The sequence below is a fragment of the Mauremys reevesii genome, linkage group 2 (genome assembly GCF_016161935.1).
Source record: "Mauremys reevesii isolate NIE-2019 linkage group 2, ASM1616193v1, whole genome shotgun sequence".
In the NCBI taxonomy this organism is placed as follows: Eukaryota; Metazoa; Chordata; order Testudines; family Geoemydidae; genus Mauremys; species Mauremys reevesii.
In genome coordinates, this window is record NC_052624.1 from 28,858,814 (window position 1) to 28,873,765 (window position 14,952).

General features: G+C 45.5%; 1 protein-coding gene across 1 annotated transcript in view; it reads left to right on the forward strand.

The window, feature by feature from the left end:
• NRP1 (neuropilin 1) overlaps positions 1 to 14,952 on the forward strand; it is a 144,116-nt gene that overhangs the window by 79,225 nt on the left and 49,939 nt on the right. The window contains 1 exon segment of the mRNA XM_039522272.1: positions 7,127 to 7,293. Within this exon segment, the coding sequence (XP_039378206.1) occupies positions 7,127 to 7,293 (167 nt within the window).

The window sequence follows — 14,952 nt, forward strand, 5'->3', positions numbered from 1 at the left end:
CAACCCTTCCAAGGCAGTATCCCAGACCATGAAGCCATGGAAGGGACCTCTGGTGAGTGTACCTTTGTAAATATAAAACATGGTTTAAAAGCAAGCGGTTTTTTTAATGATTAATTTGCCCTGAGGACTTGGGATGCATTCTCGGCCAGTACAGCTACTTGGAAAAGTCTGTTAACATGTCTGGGGATGGAGCGAAAATCCTCCAGGGACATCTCCATGAAGTTCTCCTGGAGGTACTCCAAAAGCCTTTGCAGAAGGTTTCTGGGCAGCGCAGCCTTATTCCGTCCTCCATGGTAGGACACTTGACCACGCCATGCTAGTAGCAAGTAATCTGGTATCATTGCATGACAAAGCCTGGCAGCGTATGGTCCCAGTGTTTGCTGGAATTCAAGCAACATCCGTTCTTTATCTCGCTGTGTTATCCTCAGGAGAGTGATATCGTTCATGGTAACCTGGTTGAAATACGGGAATTTAATTAAGGGGACAGAGGTGGCCATTCCTACTGGGATGTTTGTCTGTGGCTGAAAATAAATCCTTCCCTGCAGTTAGCCAAGCCGGGGGGGAATGGGGGAGAGATGAGGGGGGCATTGGCGCTGAGATTTTCGTGTTTGGCTAGCAGGGATCTTCCCTGATACCAGCCACGCGTTGGGGGGAGGGATAAAGCAATCCCAGAGAATTGGATGGTGGGGGGGTTAGTTTGGTTTCTGCTGCCGCGTGTTAACAGGAAAACCGCAGCACTCAACGGGCTTTGCTTGGTATGTGGGAAAGGAGGGCACTGCTTTTATGAAGGCTGCAGAAGCCGAAAGACAATGGCTTACCATGGCCACATGCAAGCTGAATTCTGTTGCCCGGACCTGCGTCTGTGATCTCTAATACCAAAGCCACAGGCACTCAATATTAAGATGCAAAATGCGACCCTGTAGTGAAATCACATGTGCTATGTAATGTGAATAGTGTTGTTCACCGTGAAAGAGTATAAGCATTGTTCTGTAAAATGTATCTTTTTAAATAGTTCTCTCCCTTTTTTCCCTCCCTCCCGCAGCTGCAAATTTTTCAAGCCTCCCTCCTCCATCCCGAAGGCTATCTCAGATAAAGCAGCGAAAAAACCAGACGCAAGGCGAAATGTTCTCTGAAATCATGGAATCGACCCGCAATGAAACAGCTCATCTGAATGAGTGGAAGGACACGGTATCAAAGTACAGGAAAGATGCCAGTGAAAGTGAGGACAGGAGGGACCAACGTGAGGACAGGAGTGACCAACGTGAGGAGAGGAGAGATGCTTGAGATGAGAGGTGGCAACAGGAAGATCAGAGGAGGCAGGATGCAACGCCTGGGGCTGCTGCGTGAGAAAACGGACATGGCCTGGTGTCTGGTGGAGCTTCAGGAACAGCAGCAGGATCACAGAGTGCCACTGCAGCCCCTGTATAACCGCCCCCCTCCCCAAGTTTCACGGCCTCCTCACCCAGACGTGTAAGAATGCGGTGGGGGAGGCTCCGTGCACCCGCCCACTCCACACCAGTGGACAGCCTAAGCAAAAGGCTGTCATTATTTTGAAAATTTTTAGTGGCCTTTTCCTTCCCTCCTATCCTCCTCCCAAACCCCACCCAGGCTACCTTGTCAGTTCTCTCCCTATTTTTATAATCAATTAATAAAGAATGCTATCATTTAAAAATCATGTAACTTTATTTTCCTATGATCGAAGGGGAAGGTGGGTTGCTTACAGAGAATAAGTCAATCAAGGGGGCAGGTTTTCATCAAGGAGAAACAAACAGAACTTTCACACTGTAGCCTGGCCAGTCATGAAACTGGTTTTCAAAGCTTCTCTGATGCGCAGCGCTTCCTGGTGTGCTCTTCTAATTGCCCTGGTGTCTGGCTGTGTGCAATCAGTGGCCAAGCGATTTGCCTCAGCCTCCCACCCCGCCATAAATGTCTCCCCCTTACTCTCACACAGACTGTGGAGCACACAGCAAGCAGTAATAACAATGGGAATATTGGTTTGGCTGAGGTCTGAGCGAGTCAGTAATGTGCGCCAGCAACCCTTTAAATGTCCAAATGCACATTCTACCACCATTCTGCACTTGCTCAGCCTGTAGTTGAACAGCTCCTGACTACTGTCCAGGCTGCCTGTGTATGGCTTCATGAACCGTGGCATTAAGGGGTAGGCTGAGTCCCCAAGGATAACTATAGGCATTTGAACATCCCCAACAGTTATTTTCTTGTCTGGGAAGTAAATCCCTTGCTGCAGCTGTTTAAACAGAGTAGTGCTTCTGAATACGCGAGCGTCATGAACCCTTCCTGGCCATCCCACGTTAATGTTGGTGAAACGTCCCTTGTGATCCACCAGTGCTTGCAGCACCACTGAAAAGTACCCCTTGCGGTTTATGTACTGGCTGCCCTGGTGCTCCAGTGCCAAGATAGGGATATGGGTTCCATCTATTGCCCCACCACAGTTAGGGAATCCCATTGCAGCAAAGCCATCCACTATGACCTGCACATTTCCCACAGTCACTACCTTTGGTAGCAGCAGCTCAGTGATTGCTTTGGCTACTTGCATCACAGCAGCCCCCACAGTAGATTTGCCCACTCCAAATTGATTCCCAACTGACCGGTAGCTGTCTGATGTTGCAAGCTTCCACAGGGCTATTGCCACTCGCTCAACTGTGAGGGCTGCTCTCATCTTGGTATTCTGGCACTTCAGGGCAGGGGAAAGCAAGTCACAAAGTTCCATGAAAGTGCCCTTACGCATGTGAAAGTTTCGCAGCCACTGGGAATCAACCCAGACCTGCAACACTATGCGGTCCCACCAGTCTGTGCTTGTTTCCCGGGCCCAGAATCAGTGTTCCAGGGCTAGAACCTGCCCCATTAGCAGCAGGATCTCCAACACGCCGGGGCCTGCAGTTTGAGAGAATTCTGTGTCCATGTCCTCATCACTCTCGTCGCCGCGCTGCTGTAGCTGCCTCCTCCTCGCCTGGTTTTTCAGGTCCTGGTTCAGCATAGACTGCACGACAATGCGCGAGGTGTTTACAATGTTCATGATTACTGTCTTGAGCTGAGCAAGCTCCATGCTTGCCGTGGTATGGCGTCTGCACAGTTCACCCAGGAAAAAAGGCGCGAAATGGTTGTCTGCCGTTGCTTTCACGGATGGAGGGGTGAGGCTGTACCCAGAACCACCAGCGACAATGTTTTTTGCCCCATCAGGCACTGGGATCTCAACCCAGAATTCCAATGGGCGGGGGAGACTGCAGGAACTATGGGATAGCTACCCACAGTGCAACGCTCTGGAAGTCGACGCTAGCCTCAGTACATGGACACACACCGCAGAATGAATATGCTTAGTGTGGCTGCATGCACTCGACTTTATACAATCGGTTGCCAAAAATCGAATTCTGTAAATTCAGAGTAATCCCGTAGTGTAGACATACCCGTTGACTCTGGGGGTTAGTTTAACTGCATTGCTCAGGGATGTGGACTTTTCATACCCCTGAGCAATGTAGTTAAACCAACCTAACTGCCTAGCATGGACCAGGCCTGAGAGAGAGAGAGTGTGTGTGTGTACACATTTATTCACAGTGAAACAGTAAAAATAGGTTTCAGTAACCACAGAAATAGATTTCTTGTTTAATCCATGCTAATGTCTTTGTTCACTCTAGTGGTTAAACCACACACAGAGTCTATTACTGGTTCCAAGCTAAGGCAACCGCTCCTTTACCCCAAGTGGTCATTACTGCTTTCAGCTGAGATTCCAGGGGCTCCCACAAAGTACTGTGGTCAGGGTTGGGTTAATCTTTTGTGGGCTTGGTGCCAAACATATCTGTGGGCCCCCATGGGGGCAATGGAGTATGGTGCCGGGGAAGGGGGTCCCTGGAGCGAGGGGCTGGCCAGGGACAATGGGGCACGGTGCGGCAGGGATGGCCCCGCTCCACCCATCCCAGTGCATGGGCACTGTTTACAAATGAGCAGCAGCTGCCAGATGCACGTTGGCCTGCCCCGTCCCCTCAGGGTGGACCCATGCCGTGCGCCACACCCCACCCCACCCCCGGCCCAACACCCCCCTGCCCAGAGACCCCCCCACAGACTCCTGTGCCCCCCTGCTGAAATCCCCTACAGACCCATATGCCCAGTGCCCCCCAGAGCTGCTATGCCCAGTGCCCCCCAGCCCAGAGACTCCCCCACACACTCCTCACCACAACTGCATAGTGCCCCACACAGACCCCACACTGCCCAACACCCTCCAATGCATACACACCCCTATACCCAGAGCACCCTGATGCTCCACTACCCATTGATCTCCCCACAGCCCCCCCACCACAACTGCACAGCATCCAGCACAAACTCCACACTGTCCAGTGCCCCAACATACACAGACTTCCCCCATGGCTCTATGACCAGCACTCCCACACCAGCCCCCACACTGCCCAGGGCCCCAGAACACACATATCTCCCCCACTCTCCCAGAAGCCTGTGCCCTGCCCCTCCCTCCCCCCAGATGCACTCACCAGCCCCACTGGGAGGTGACCATGACTGCTGGGCTGAGCCAGCAGCACGGCTCGGGTCGGTCCCGGGGCAGGGATTGCTCCAGCCCCTTGGGAGCAATGCAGTCAGCCAGGCTGGAGCAGGAGCAGAGCCAGTCCAGGCTGGGCTCCCTCTGAACCCACTTGTCTGGTAGACCTCAGCCATGTCCCCTCACCCCCGTGCTGCTCTCCCCCACCCCATTGGCTGAGACTTGCCCAGTCTCTGCACCAGTCCCAGGCATCTCAGCCCTGGGGAGGTAGGGAGGATCCCACACCTGGTGGACAGCAGAGACCACTGGGGAGTGGGGCAGACCCCCCCAGATGCAACCCCCAAGAGCCTGCCAGGCCGGCCACACCCACCGGTCCCGCAGCCAGGAGTCCCGCCCAGCCTGCATAGCAGAGCCCGGCTGCTGGGTGGCGTGCATGACCTGCTGGTAGGGAACCACTCACACAGCCAGGCCTGGGTGCTGGACTGCCCTGAGCGAGGGACCAGATCCAGCTGAATGGATGGGTTAGACAGGTCTATAATAGGCCCCCCTCAAAGTGTGGGCCCAGCACCACTGGCACCATTGTAAACCTGGTACTGACTTTGGTGGCTCAGGATTTGGGGAGAATGTGGTACATCATGGGTAGGGTGACGAGGTGTCCGGTTTTTGACCGGAACACCTGGCTGAAAAGGGACCCTGGCGGCTTCAGTCAGCACTGCCGACCAGGCCATTAAAAGTCTGGTCAGCGATGCTGCGGCGCTAAGGCAGGCTAGTCCCTACCTGTCCTGGCTGGCACCGCACTATGCCCCGGAAGTGGCCAGCAGTTCCAGCTCCTAGGCGGAGGGACCCTGGAGCTCCATGTGCTGCCCCCACCCCGAGCACCAGCTGTGCACTCCCATTGGCCGGGGAGGCGGGGGCGGTGCCTGCGGGCAAGAGTGGAGCGTGGAGTGAGTGAGTGTAGTGAGTAGGGGGATGTAGTGGAATCTAGTGAGTGGGGGCGGGGCCTCAGGGAAGGGGTGGGGCTAGGGCATTTGGTTTTGTACGACTAGAAAGTTGGCAACTCTAATCATGGGAGATGTAGTCTGGCCAGGGAGCTCAACCCATAGAGGAAAATTTGGGCACGAGGCACCCACATTACAATTTCCAGGAGGCACCATGACAGCATTTCCCAAATGAATTTTTTGGTTTTCAGCCAAAGGCTTTTACATGAAAATTTTCAGGGTTTTTTTTTTTTTTTTTACTGAAAAGTCAAAATTTTGCACAGGAAAAATACACATTTGCAAACTGTGCTAGCTGTCACAATTCAATTAAAAACATTTTCATTCATCCATCCATTAAAATTCCTCCCCTTCAGTGTTACTCTTTTGTGTACAAACATGTTATTCTAGCCCTGAGTTAATTAATAGCTCTTATTACCACACTCCAGTTTGCTGTCTCACAGTACAAAACTGTTGATTTTTTTAAAGTTATAGGTGACATCCTGGTTTTCCTGTGGGCCATTTATCATGATGGCAACACAAGGAAACCTCTCCCCAGTATAAGATTAAAGATTCCAGTTACATAACAAAAAATTAAATATATTTAACAGCATTACAGGAAATAAAAGAAAAATCATATCCAGTCATATTTCCGTTGAACTGGGTTTTTAGATATTTTACCGCATGTATCTAGTCTAAATTTAGAGCTTGTGAAAGGCACTGGCCTATCTGACTTCCAGTTTAGAGAGGATGGGTATGAAATGCACTGTATTACAGATTTGGAAACTAAAGTCCATTCTCTCCCCTTCCCCTCCCCTTCCACCGCCCCCTTCCTCCAGCAGATATAGCATAGGCAGTAAAAATGCAAGCATCCCCACACCACCATGTAAATATGCCTCAACCCTGAGAGGAGTAATCTTCTCTATGGGTCAGAGGATAATTTAGTCCCCATGGCCCATTCAGCCTTTGGCCAGTCTGTAAAGACTACTAACTAGGCAGCCAATTATTGCTAAATTGCCATGGTAATGTTTGTGTCTACGGAGATTGGATGGGGACCATCAATTCATGTAACATACAACTAGTTATCAAAGGAATGGTAACTCCTTTTAGTCATTAAAAACCTGGGCTGGATTCAAACCTGATTTGTTTTCCTCAATATCCGGGGTGTGGGAAGAATTGATGGACTTTGTAATAATAAATTGTAAAGTATTTTTATATTTGATTCTAATACATTACAAAGAATCATATATTACAAATTTTGATGTGTCTTCTGACTTGTTTGCTCCAGTTCTGTGTGTAATTATAGGTTAAGCATACATTGTTTTATGTTATAAATCCACCCACAGAAGTATTTTGCTATCCTAGGAAAGAGAATTTGATTGTCCTGTATTGAAATGGCTACAATGCTGGGCTAAAAATATTTGTATAGCATTATTATTGCAGGAATTGCCATGACAACTCAAGTGACAGCGTTAAGAATGACACTACAAGCCCAGTCCTGCCTCAGTTAAAGTTACTAAAGAATTCAAAGTCACATATAAAAAAAAATCTTTAGGTTTTCATACTCAGAACAGGAAAACATGTTCTCATTCTCCTGAGACTAAACTGAAATAGCTGACTATAGTAATTATGGTAATTTATTTTTCTTCAGATTTCCAGTGCATGGAACCACTAGGTATGGAATCAGGAGAAATTCACTCTGACCAAATCACTGTCTCCTCCCAGTATAGCACCAACTGGTCTTCAGAAAGGTCCCGGCTAAATTACGCTGAAAATGGATGGACCCCTGGAGAAGATTCCAGTAGAGAATGGATACAGGTATGAAGATTATGTTGCAGAGACAATATTAATAAAACTCTATGGAGTGCATTCAAGTTGACAATGGAAAATGTAAAGAATATACAAAATAATACAGTAAAATATTTGTGCATAATGTAAGAACTGTAGCAAGTGAATATCTTACATTTCCTATTACACACACACAAAAAAGACTGACTCCCAAAGGTATAACAAAGAAAAGGTCAAGAAGATTAATTCTTTTGCTTCCTGCGTCTATTGTTTTTTCAGTCTTCTGGGCACAAATAACAGAGATTTTGGTTTAGTGGAAAAGTCAATATTAGTTTAACATACACTTAAAGTGAAGTGGTCCAGTAAACTGAGCATGTGCTATCCCTCTAACTGATAATACCTAGAGTTATGTGGTACCATGCTTAATGGACTAGAATTTCACCTCTAAAGGCCTGAATCCAAATCTAGGTTATGTCAGAAATTAAGTATCAGAGGGGTAGCCGTGTTAGTCTGGTTCTGTAGAAGCAGCAAAGAATCCTGTGGCACCTTATAGACTAACAGACGTTTTGCAGCATGAGCTTTCGTGGGTGAATACCCACTTCTTCGGATGCAAGAAGTGGGTATTCACCCACGAAAGCTCATGCTGCAAAACATCTGTTAGTCTATAAGGTGCCACAGGATTCTTTGCTGCTTCATCAGAAATTAAATGAGTTCACTGTTCCCAATCTTGCCCTTAGTAACTATTCTTCCATATCACAAAACAAAACATTCTTTAGTATGACTGGTAATCTTGTTGCCAAAGAACTATTGATATAAGCCCTGGTCCTGCAAACACTTATGCACCTGAAGACTCTCATTGGGTTCAGTGGGACTACTCATGTTTTAAAGCAGTGGTCCCCAACTTTTTCGTCTGGCGGGCACCAGACGAAGGACCGTGGCGGCAGTGGAGCATCCGCTGAAATGCAGCTGAATTTCTGCGGCATTTCGGTGGCGACACCTCTCAATGACGTCGCTTGTCGGCGGCAAGTGGCGTCATCGAGAGGCGTCGCCGCCGAAATGCTGCAGAAATTTGGTGGCATTTCAGCGGATGCTCCACCGGGCACCCGCAGGCACCGCGTTGGGGATCCCTGTTTTAAAGTATTTGCAAGATCAGGTCCACAGTTTGCTGGTCACATCATTCCTGAACATGTTAGATGTATTTGTATTAATTATTGTGGAATAAAACCAAATAAATTCATTTTAGAAGACTAATACTAATATTTATATACTCATTATCACACAGACACAAAAATACAAACTTATCTGCATTATTTGAGTCTTTTTAACTTCTTGCCTTAATTGTGACCCAAACTCTGTTGCTCACAGCAACAGCGAGAAGTTTCACTTATGTCAGATTAATAATGCTGTATTTAAGGCTTACAGCAGATTAAATATGTGGAGCTCTCTTTCTGCTTCTGTTGTTTTTCATAGGAAATTACTAACTGACATACAAAAACAATGCATCATTAGCCATCAACAAGAATGTTCACGTTGCTGCTTCCTGTGAGGTTTGCAATGTGCAAGAAAGCTTAAAAGCATGTTGAGCAGTAGTCAGTAAGGGGAAGCAAGAAAGGAAAATTCTTACATTTCTGATTCTTTGCACACAATGGGACTCTCAAGAGTCCTGCTTAAGAGGCCCAGACATATCCTGAATTGCTGGAAACTTGCTAATTGTAAGTGATGGACTTGAATGTGGCAAAAAAGCAGTTGATTCTTATTCCCTTAACTAGCCATAAATAAGAGTTAAAACCTCCCAATCTTTACCTAAGAAGTAATAGGCTTGGTATAATCAATGCTGCTTGAAATCCATGGAATGTGTATGGGAAAAGAGTGGAATGCATCAGAATCAAATTCCATGTGTTTCATCTGTTTGTATGGCTGCCTTTCTTTCTTTCTGTCACTTATGCATTTGTTGCTGCATAATCAAAACAAGCAGGTTAGTCAAATCTAATCCATGTGGTTTATGTGCTTTATTCACTTATAGTAATTACATATATATAGTTTAATCCCTTAACTGAAGAACTAGATTTTTCCAGGAAAAGGGTTTTTTTTTTAAAATGTTTTATTTTTTGATAACAAAAACATAACAAAATGGATTCAGTCTTAAACTGTTCTAAGCTTTATGCTTGGGACTTTAAGCCACCTTTCCGTTACCCCAAACCTGGCATAGCCAGGGACCGAAAAAGCCTCAACATAATTTAGAGTGGCCTCAGGCTGCAGCCCGCTGCTATGCCAGCCAAGAAACTGGTGGAGTGCCATGTGCTCCATATTGGCGCACTGTCAGCTGATCTCTCCCAGGCCCTACCTATACCTGAAGTGGTATAGCCTCAGACAATTTTCCCTGTGTGCTAGGGTCTCCAGGGGGACTTGTCTCTCTGAAGCAGAATTAATCCTAGAGCCATCTGAGCCAAAACAGCTCCATACCCATCCTGCTCCCAATGCAGGGTTGTGTCTAGTTGACATGACTGAGCCCATAACATAAAATCCTATTAAAAGATTCGTTATACTACATATGAAAACTCCACTCAACCTGCACGTTGTAGAGGAGCTCTACATTGCAGGTCTCTGCAATTCACCAGAGAGGGGGTATGTGGCTGGGGCAGGAGCATGCAAGCAGCACAGATGTACACATCCAAACTCTGTGGGTCTCTTTCTGATTTACACTAAAGCCCCTTTACACCACTCCAGCAGTGTAAAGAGGCCTCAAAATGGGTGTAAATTTGAGGCCCCTTTACATTGCCAGAGTTTAGTGTAAATGAGAATCAGGCCCTGGGAGTGAGGTGGGGAGAAGGAGTAGCACGCATCCATTGCTCCCATCTATATTCTGCAGTGGCAGCAGCTACACAAACTGGAAGCCCAGGCAGATTAGCGAGTTGGAGCCAAGGATTCCATGTCTTGGTCCCACATCATTTTCAGTAGCTTGATTCCTTTTTCACCCCAATTGGCCCAGGAAGTTTAAAATGCAGGAAGACACAAGTGACTGATTTGAAATGATCATCGGTATTATGATCATATTTATTTATTTAATTACATACTGAGGAACAACAAGCTAGGTGCTTTCCACTAAAGTCAGTTGAAATTGCCGAGTCAGCTGCTCAGCACTTTTCAATATCAGATACCTCAACATGTACTTAGGCAGCCATTTGTGAAAATCTTGAATGTTGTGTATTATGATTCAACGTCCTTTGGTGATGCTTGTAATAAACCTGTGTTGCAGGATTTTACCTGAATAAAGCATGGTCCATCAGTGGCTAATAGCCAGGATGGGCAGGGATGGTGTTTCTAGCCTCTGTTTGCCAGAAGCTGCAAATGGGCGACAGGGGATGGATCACTTGAACATTACCTGTTCTGTTCATTCCCTCTGGGGCACCTGGCATTGGCCACTGTCAGAAGACAGGATACTGGGCTAGATGGACCTTTGGTCTGACATAGTATGGCCATTCTTATGTTCTTATACTGACTACACACAGTAGGAACTCTAGGATTCAGAGAACCAGCAAAACCACTGATATCTCAGGGCTAGTCTACACTTACCAGCCGGGTCGACGCGGTGAGTTCGACTTCTCGGAGTTTGAACTATCGCGTCTAATGTGGACGCGATAGTTCGAACTCCGGAAGCGCCGCGGTCGACTCCGGTACTCCACCACTGCAAACGGCGATGGCGGAGTCGACCTTGGAGCCGCAGACTTCGATTCCGCGGCGTCTGGACGGGTGAATAGTTCGAACTAGGGTACTTCGAATTCAGCTACGCTATTCACGTAGCTGAATTTGCGTACCCTAGTTCGACCCCGCTTCTTATTGTGGACCAGCCCTCAGTGTTGAACCCGAAATTAAGCCCTGGTCTACACTGTGGGGGGGAGAATTGATCTAAGTAACACAACTTCAGCTATATGAATAATGTAGCTGAAGTCGACGTACTTAGACCTGCTCACCGCAGGACTGCTGCTGCTCCCCCGTTGACTCTGCCTGCACCCCTCATGGAGGTGGAATATAGGAGTCGACAGGAGAGTGATCGGGGTTGATTTATCGTGTCTAGACTAGACATGATTCATAGATTCATAGACTCTAGGACTGGAAGGGACCTCGAGAGGTCATCGAGTCCAGTTCCCCGCCCTCATGGCAGGACCAAATACTGTCTAGACCATCCCTGACAGACATTTATCTAACCTACTCTTAAATATCTCCAGAGATGGAGATTCCACAACCTCCCTAGGCAATTTATTCCAGTGTTTACCTACCCTGACAGTTAGGAACTTTTTCCTAATTTCCAACCTAAATCTCCCTTGCTGCAGTTTAAGCCCTTGTTCTTGTTCTATCATTAGAGGCTAAGGTGAACAAGTTTTCTCCCTCCTCCTGATGACACCCTTTTAGATACCTGAAAACTGCTATCATGTCCCCTCTCAGTCTTCTCTTTTCCAAACTAAACAAACACAATTCTTTCAGCCTTCCTTCATAGGTCGTGTTCTCAAGACCTTTAGTCATTCGTGTTGCTCTTCTCTGGACCCTCTCCAATTTCTCCACATCTTTCTTGAAATGCGGTGCCCAGAACCGGACACAATACTCTAGTTGAGGCCTAACCAGCGCAGAGTAGAGCGGAAGAATGACTTCTTGTGTCTTGCTCACAACACACCTGTTAATGCATCCCAGAATCACGTTTGCTTTTTTTGCAACAGCATCACACTGTTGACTCATATTTAGCTTGTGGTCCACTATAACCCCTAGATCCCTTTCTGCCGTACTCCTTCCTAGACAGTCTCTTCCCATTCTGTATGTGTGAAACTGATTGTTCCTTCCTAATGATAAGTCAACCCTTGCTGGATCGAATGCTGCCTGCCGAACTGGCAGAAAGTGTAGACACACCCTAAGTTAAAACCACTTCTCTTATAATACTAGCTGGATAAAGATCCACTGCTTTAAGATTTTCAAAAATGCATGTATTTATTGACCCAGTCACACTTGTGAGACCCCAATTTATGCATGAACAGTTAGGTGGCTAAGTGGCCATGTCTGCCTTTGAAGGTGAGGGAGGGGGGTAGTATCTTTTATTGGACCAATTTCTATTGAAGAGAAAGACAAGCTTTTGAGCTTGAAAATTTGTCTCTCTCACCAACAGAAGTTGGTCCAATAAAAGATATCGCCTCACCAACCTAGTTTCTCTAATATCCTGGGACTGACATAGCTACAACATCAATTTAAATTCTTGATACACATATGCAAATCAGGTGTATAAATGAGATGTGTGCAGCTGTACATATGCAAAGGTGTTTGAAAATGTAGCCCTAATTATTTATTTCCTTGCTTTGCCATTCTTTGTATGTGGCAAATACCACTAATCTCCTTTCCCTTCTTTTCCCCTCCCTTCAAGGTTAATATTTTTGCTAAAAGAAAAAATCCAGTTCCATATCTGGAGAGGGACATCTAGAGGGCATATGATATGATTGTTTTCCTTAAGGTGTTGATGTCTCTGGGACCATTTCACTGAAGAAAATTAGCAAAATGGTGGCTGCATGTGATATAAAGATCTGCGTGAATTCCAGCTGTGGACATATGATCTATTCTTCAGTAGGAAAACTAGATTCTCCCTTTGTGCCCATAAAATATTTCTCACTAACTCTTAAGCTCAGCTAAGCATCAGCTGCACACCCTCCTGTGCTAAATGAATGCTTTCTTTTATTTTTCATTTTGAAATATATGTCAAAAGCTCAGACAAAAGATCAACAGCAAAACTACATCTCACACAGCTTTTTCTCCACTTCTTGTTACTCTTTTACAAATGTTTAAAATTTGCTAAAATAACTTGAACCTAGGGGTGACCATATTGTCTCCAGTGGACTCAGCCTGGGCTGAGTTTCTTCCAGTGCATTTTAAATGATCATAAATATTTTCTATTAATATACAAATAAGAATAGAATTAAGACATGAAAGGAATGTATGCAACAATGGTTACCAAAAATAGGCCTTAAGTTAGTTAATTGTCCAGTGGAATGTTGCTATCTCCTGACCTTAAGCTAAACCTACTTGTTTATTTCACTTATGTTTCACACAGTCCGTTTCCATTTTGTGATTAAATAGGTTTTTTTTAAATAAATAAAAACAACCCTTTAATTTAATCATGAGCAAGATACTGCTGTTGAAATGTATGCCAGTGTCCCTTATTAACATATCTTTTCAGGGGAAAAATAGTATAGTGTTTCCATTTCTGTAATCTAAACAACAAACACGTTAATAGGTATCAATTACCAAACAGTTCCAGCTCTTAGAACCAGTAAGAAGGCCAGGGTGAGGGTTCCACATCTGGCTTTAGTGAAATCTGTTCCTGTCTGTGGTATTTAAAATTTAAAGAACTCCTGTTATTGTACAATTGGGAATCCTAGGGGAGTACAATGTTAATGAAATCCATAACATGCAAGGATTTTATGACTGCACTTTCAAAACTTTCCTTTAAAAGGGATGGCTGATTTCTGCCCTAGCACCAGTAATTGGATTTTTACAGAGTACATTTAATGTTCACATTTAGGACCTACAGTTACACTGTGTGTAATGTAATACATGAAATTCTTATATTTAAATGACGTTCCTATCTTGTTTTTGAAGCCCTTGAGCAAAAACCAGGCACTCCTAAACATGACAGGCCTTTACATCTCTGAGCCTCTGTAATAGATCTTAGCCACTTCCCTTCAAGGGAGAACGTAAAAGACTGCAGTGCTACAAAAAGAGCATAATACCAGAGAGGGTATGTTAAACAGAAGTCACTGGAGACCAATGTGTGTGTGTGATTTTGAGATTTGTTGCCCATTACTAGTCTCATTGGTGACCTACACTATCAATAATTCTCATGCCAATATAGCTTTTCAAGCCCTCTGTGGACATTTTTTGCATATATTTACTGCAGAATATGCAAGTTACTATCAAAATATTCCTTCCAATCTCTGTGGAACTATTATTCCTTCCATACAGCTCAGCAATGATGTCTGAGGTGTGTATTTTTCCTTCTTTCTGCCTGGTCAGGCAATGACATCTGTGAGTGCATCTCTTATTCCATCCACCCAGCTGGGCAGGAGTATCGGTGCAATTTCTTCTTCCCTCCACCTAGCTGGACAGTAGCTCTTTAGTGGTGCAATTCTTCTCTCCTGTAACATTTAGCAAGCCCTCTACACGCAGATTGCTTGCAGAAAAGGGTACAGCATGTCTATTAACTATAAAGTACTTAGACTGAGCAGCAGACTTCTGGCCATAGAGCAGGTCCCCTATTATCCCTCTTTTACTCTCTGGTCTGTCTGTCTAGATCAGGGGTAGGCAACCTATGGCATGGGTGCCGAAGGCAGCACACAAGCTGATTTTCAGTGGCACTCACACTGCCCAGGTCTTGGTCATCGGTTCAGGGGGCTCTGCATTTTAATTTAATTTTAAATGAAGCTTCTTAAACATTTTAAAAACCTTATTTACTTTACATACAACAATAGTGTAGTTATGTATTATAGACTTATAGAAAGAGACCTTCTAAAAACATTAAAATGTATTCCTGGCACACAAAACCTTAAATTAGAGTGAATAAATGAAAACTTGGCACACCACTTCTGAAAGGTTGCTGACCCCTGGTCTAGATTCTTATACCAAACCCATCTCTGTGGCACCTGAGCACCTACTCAG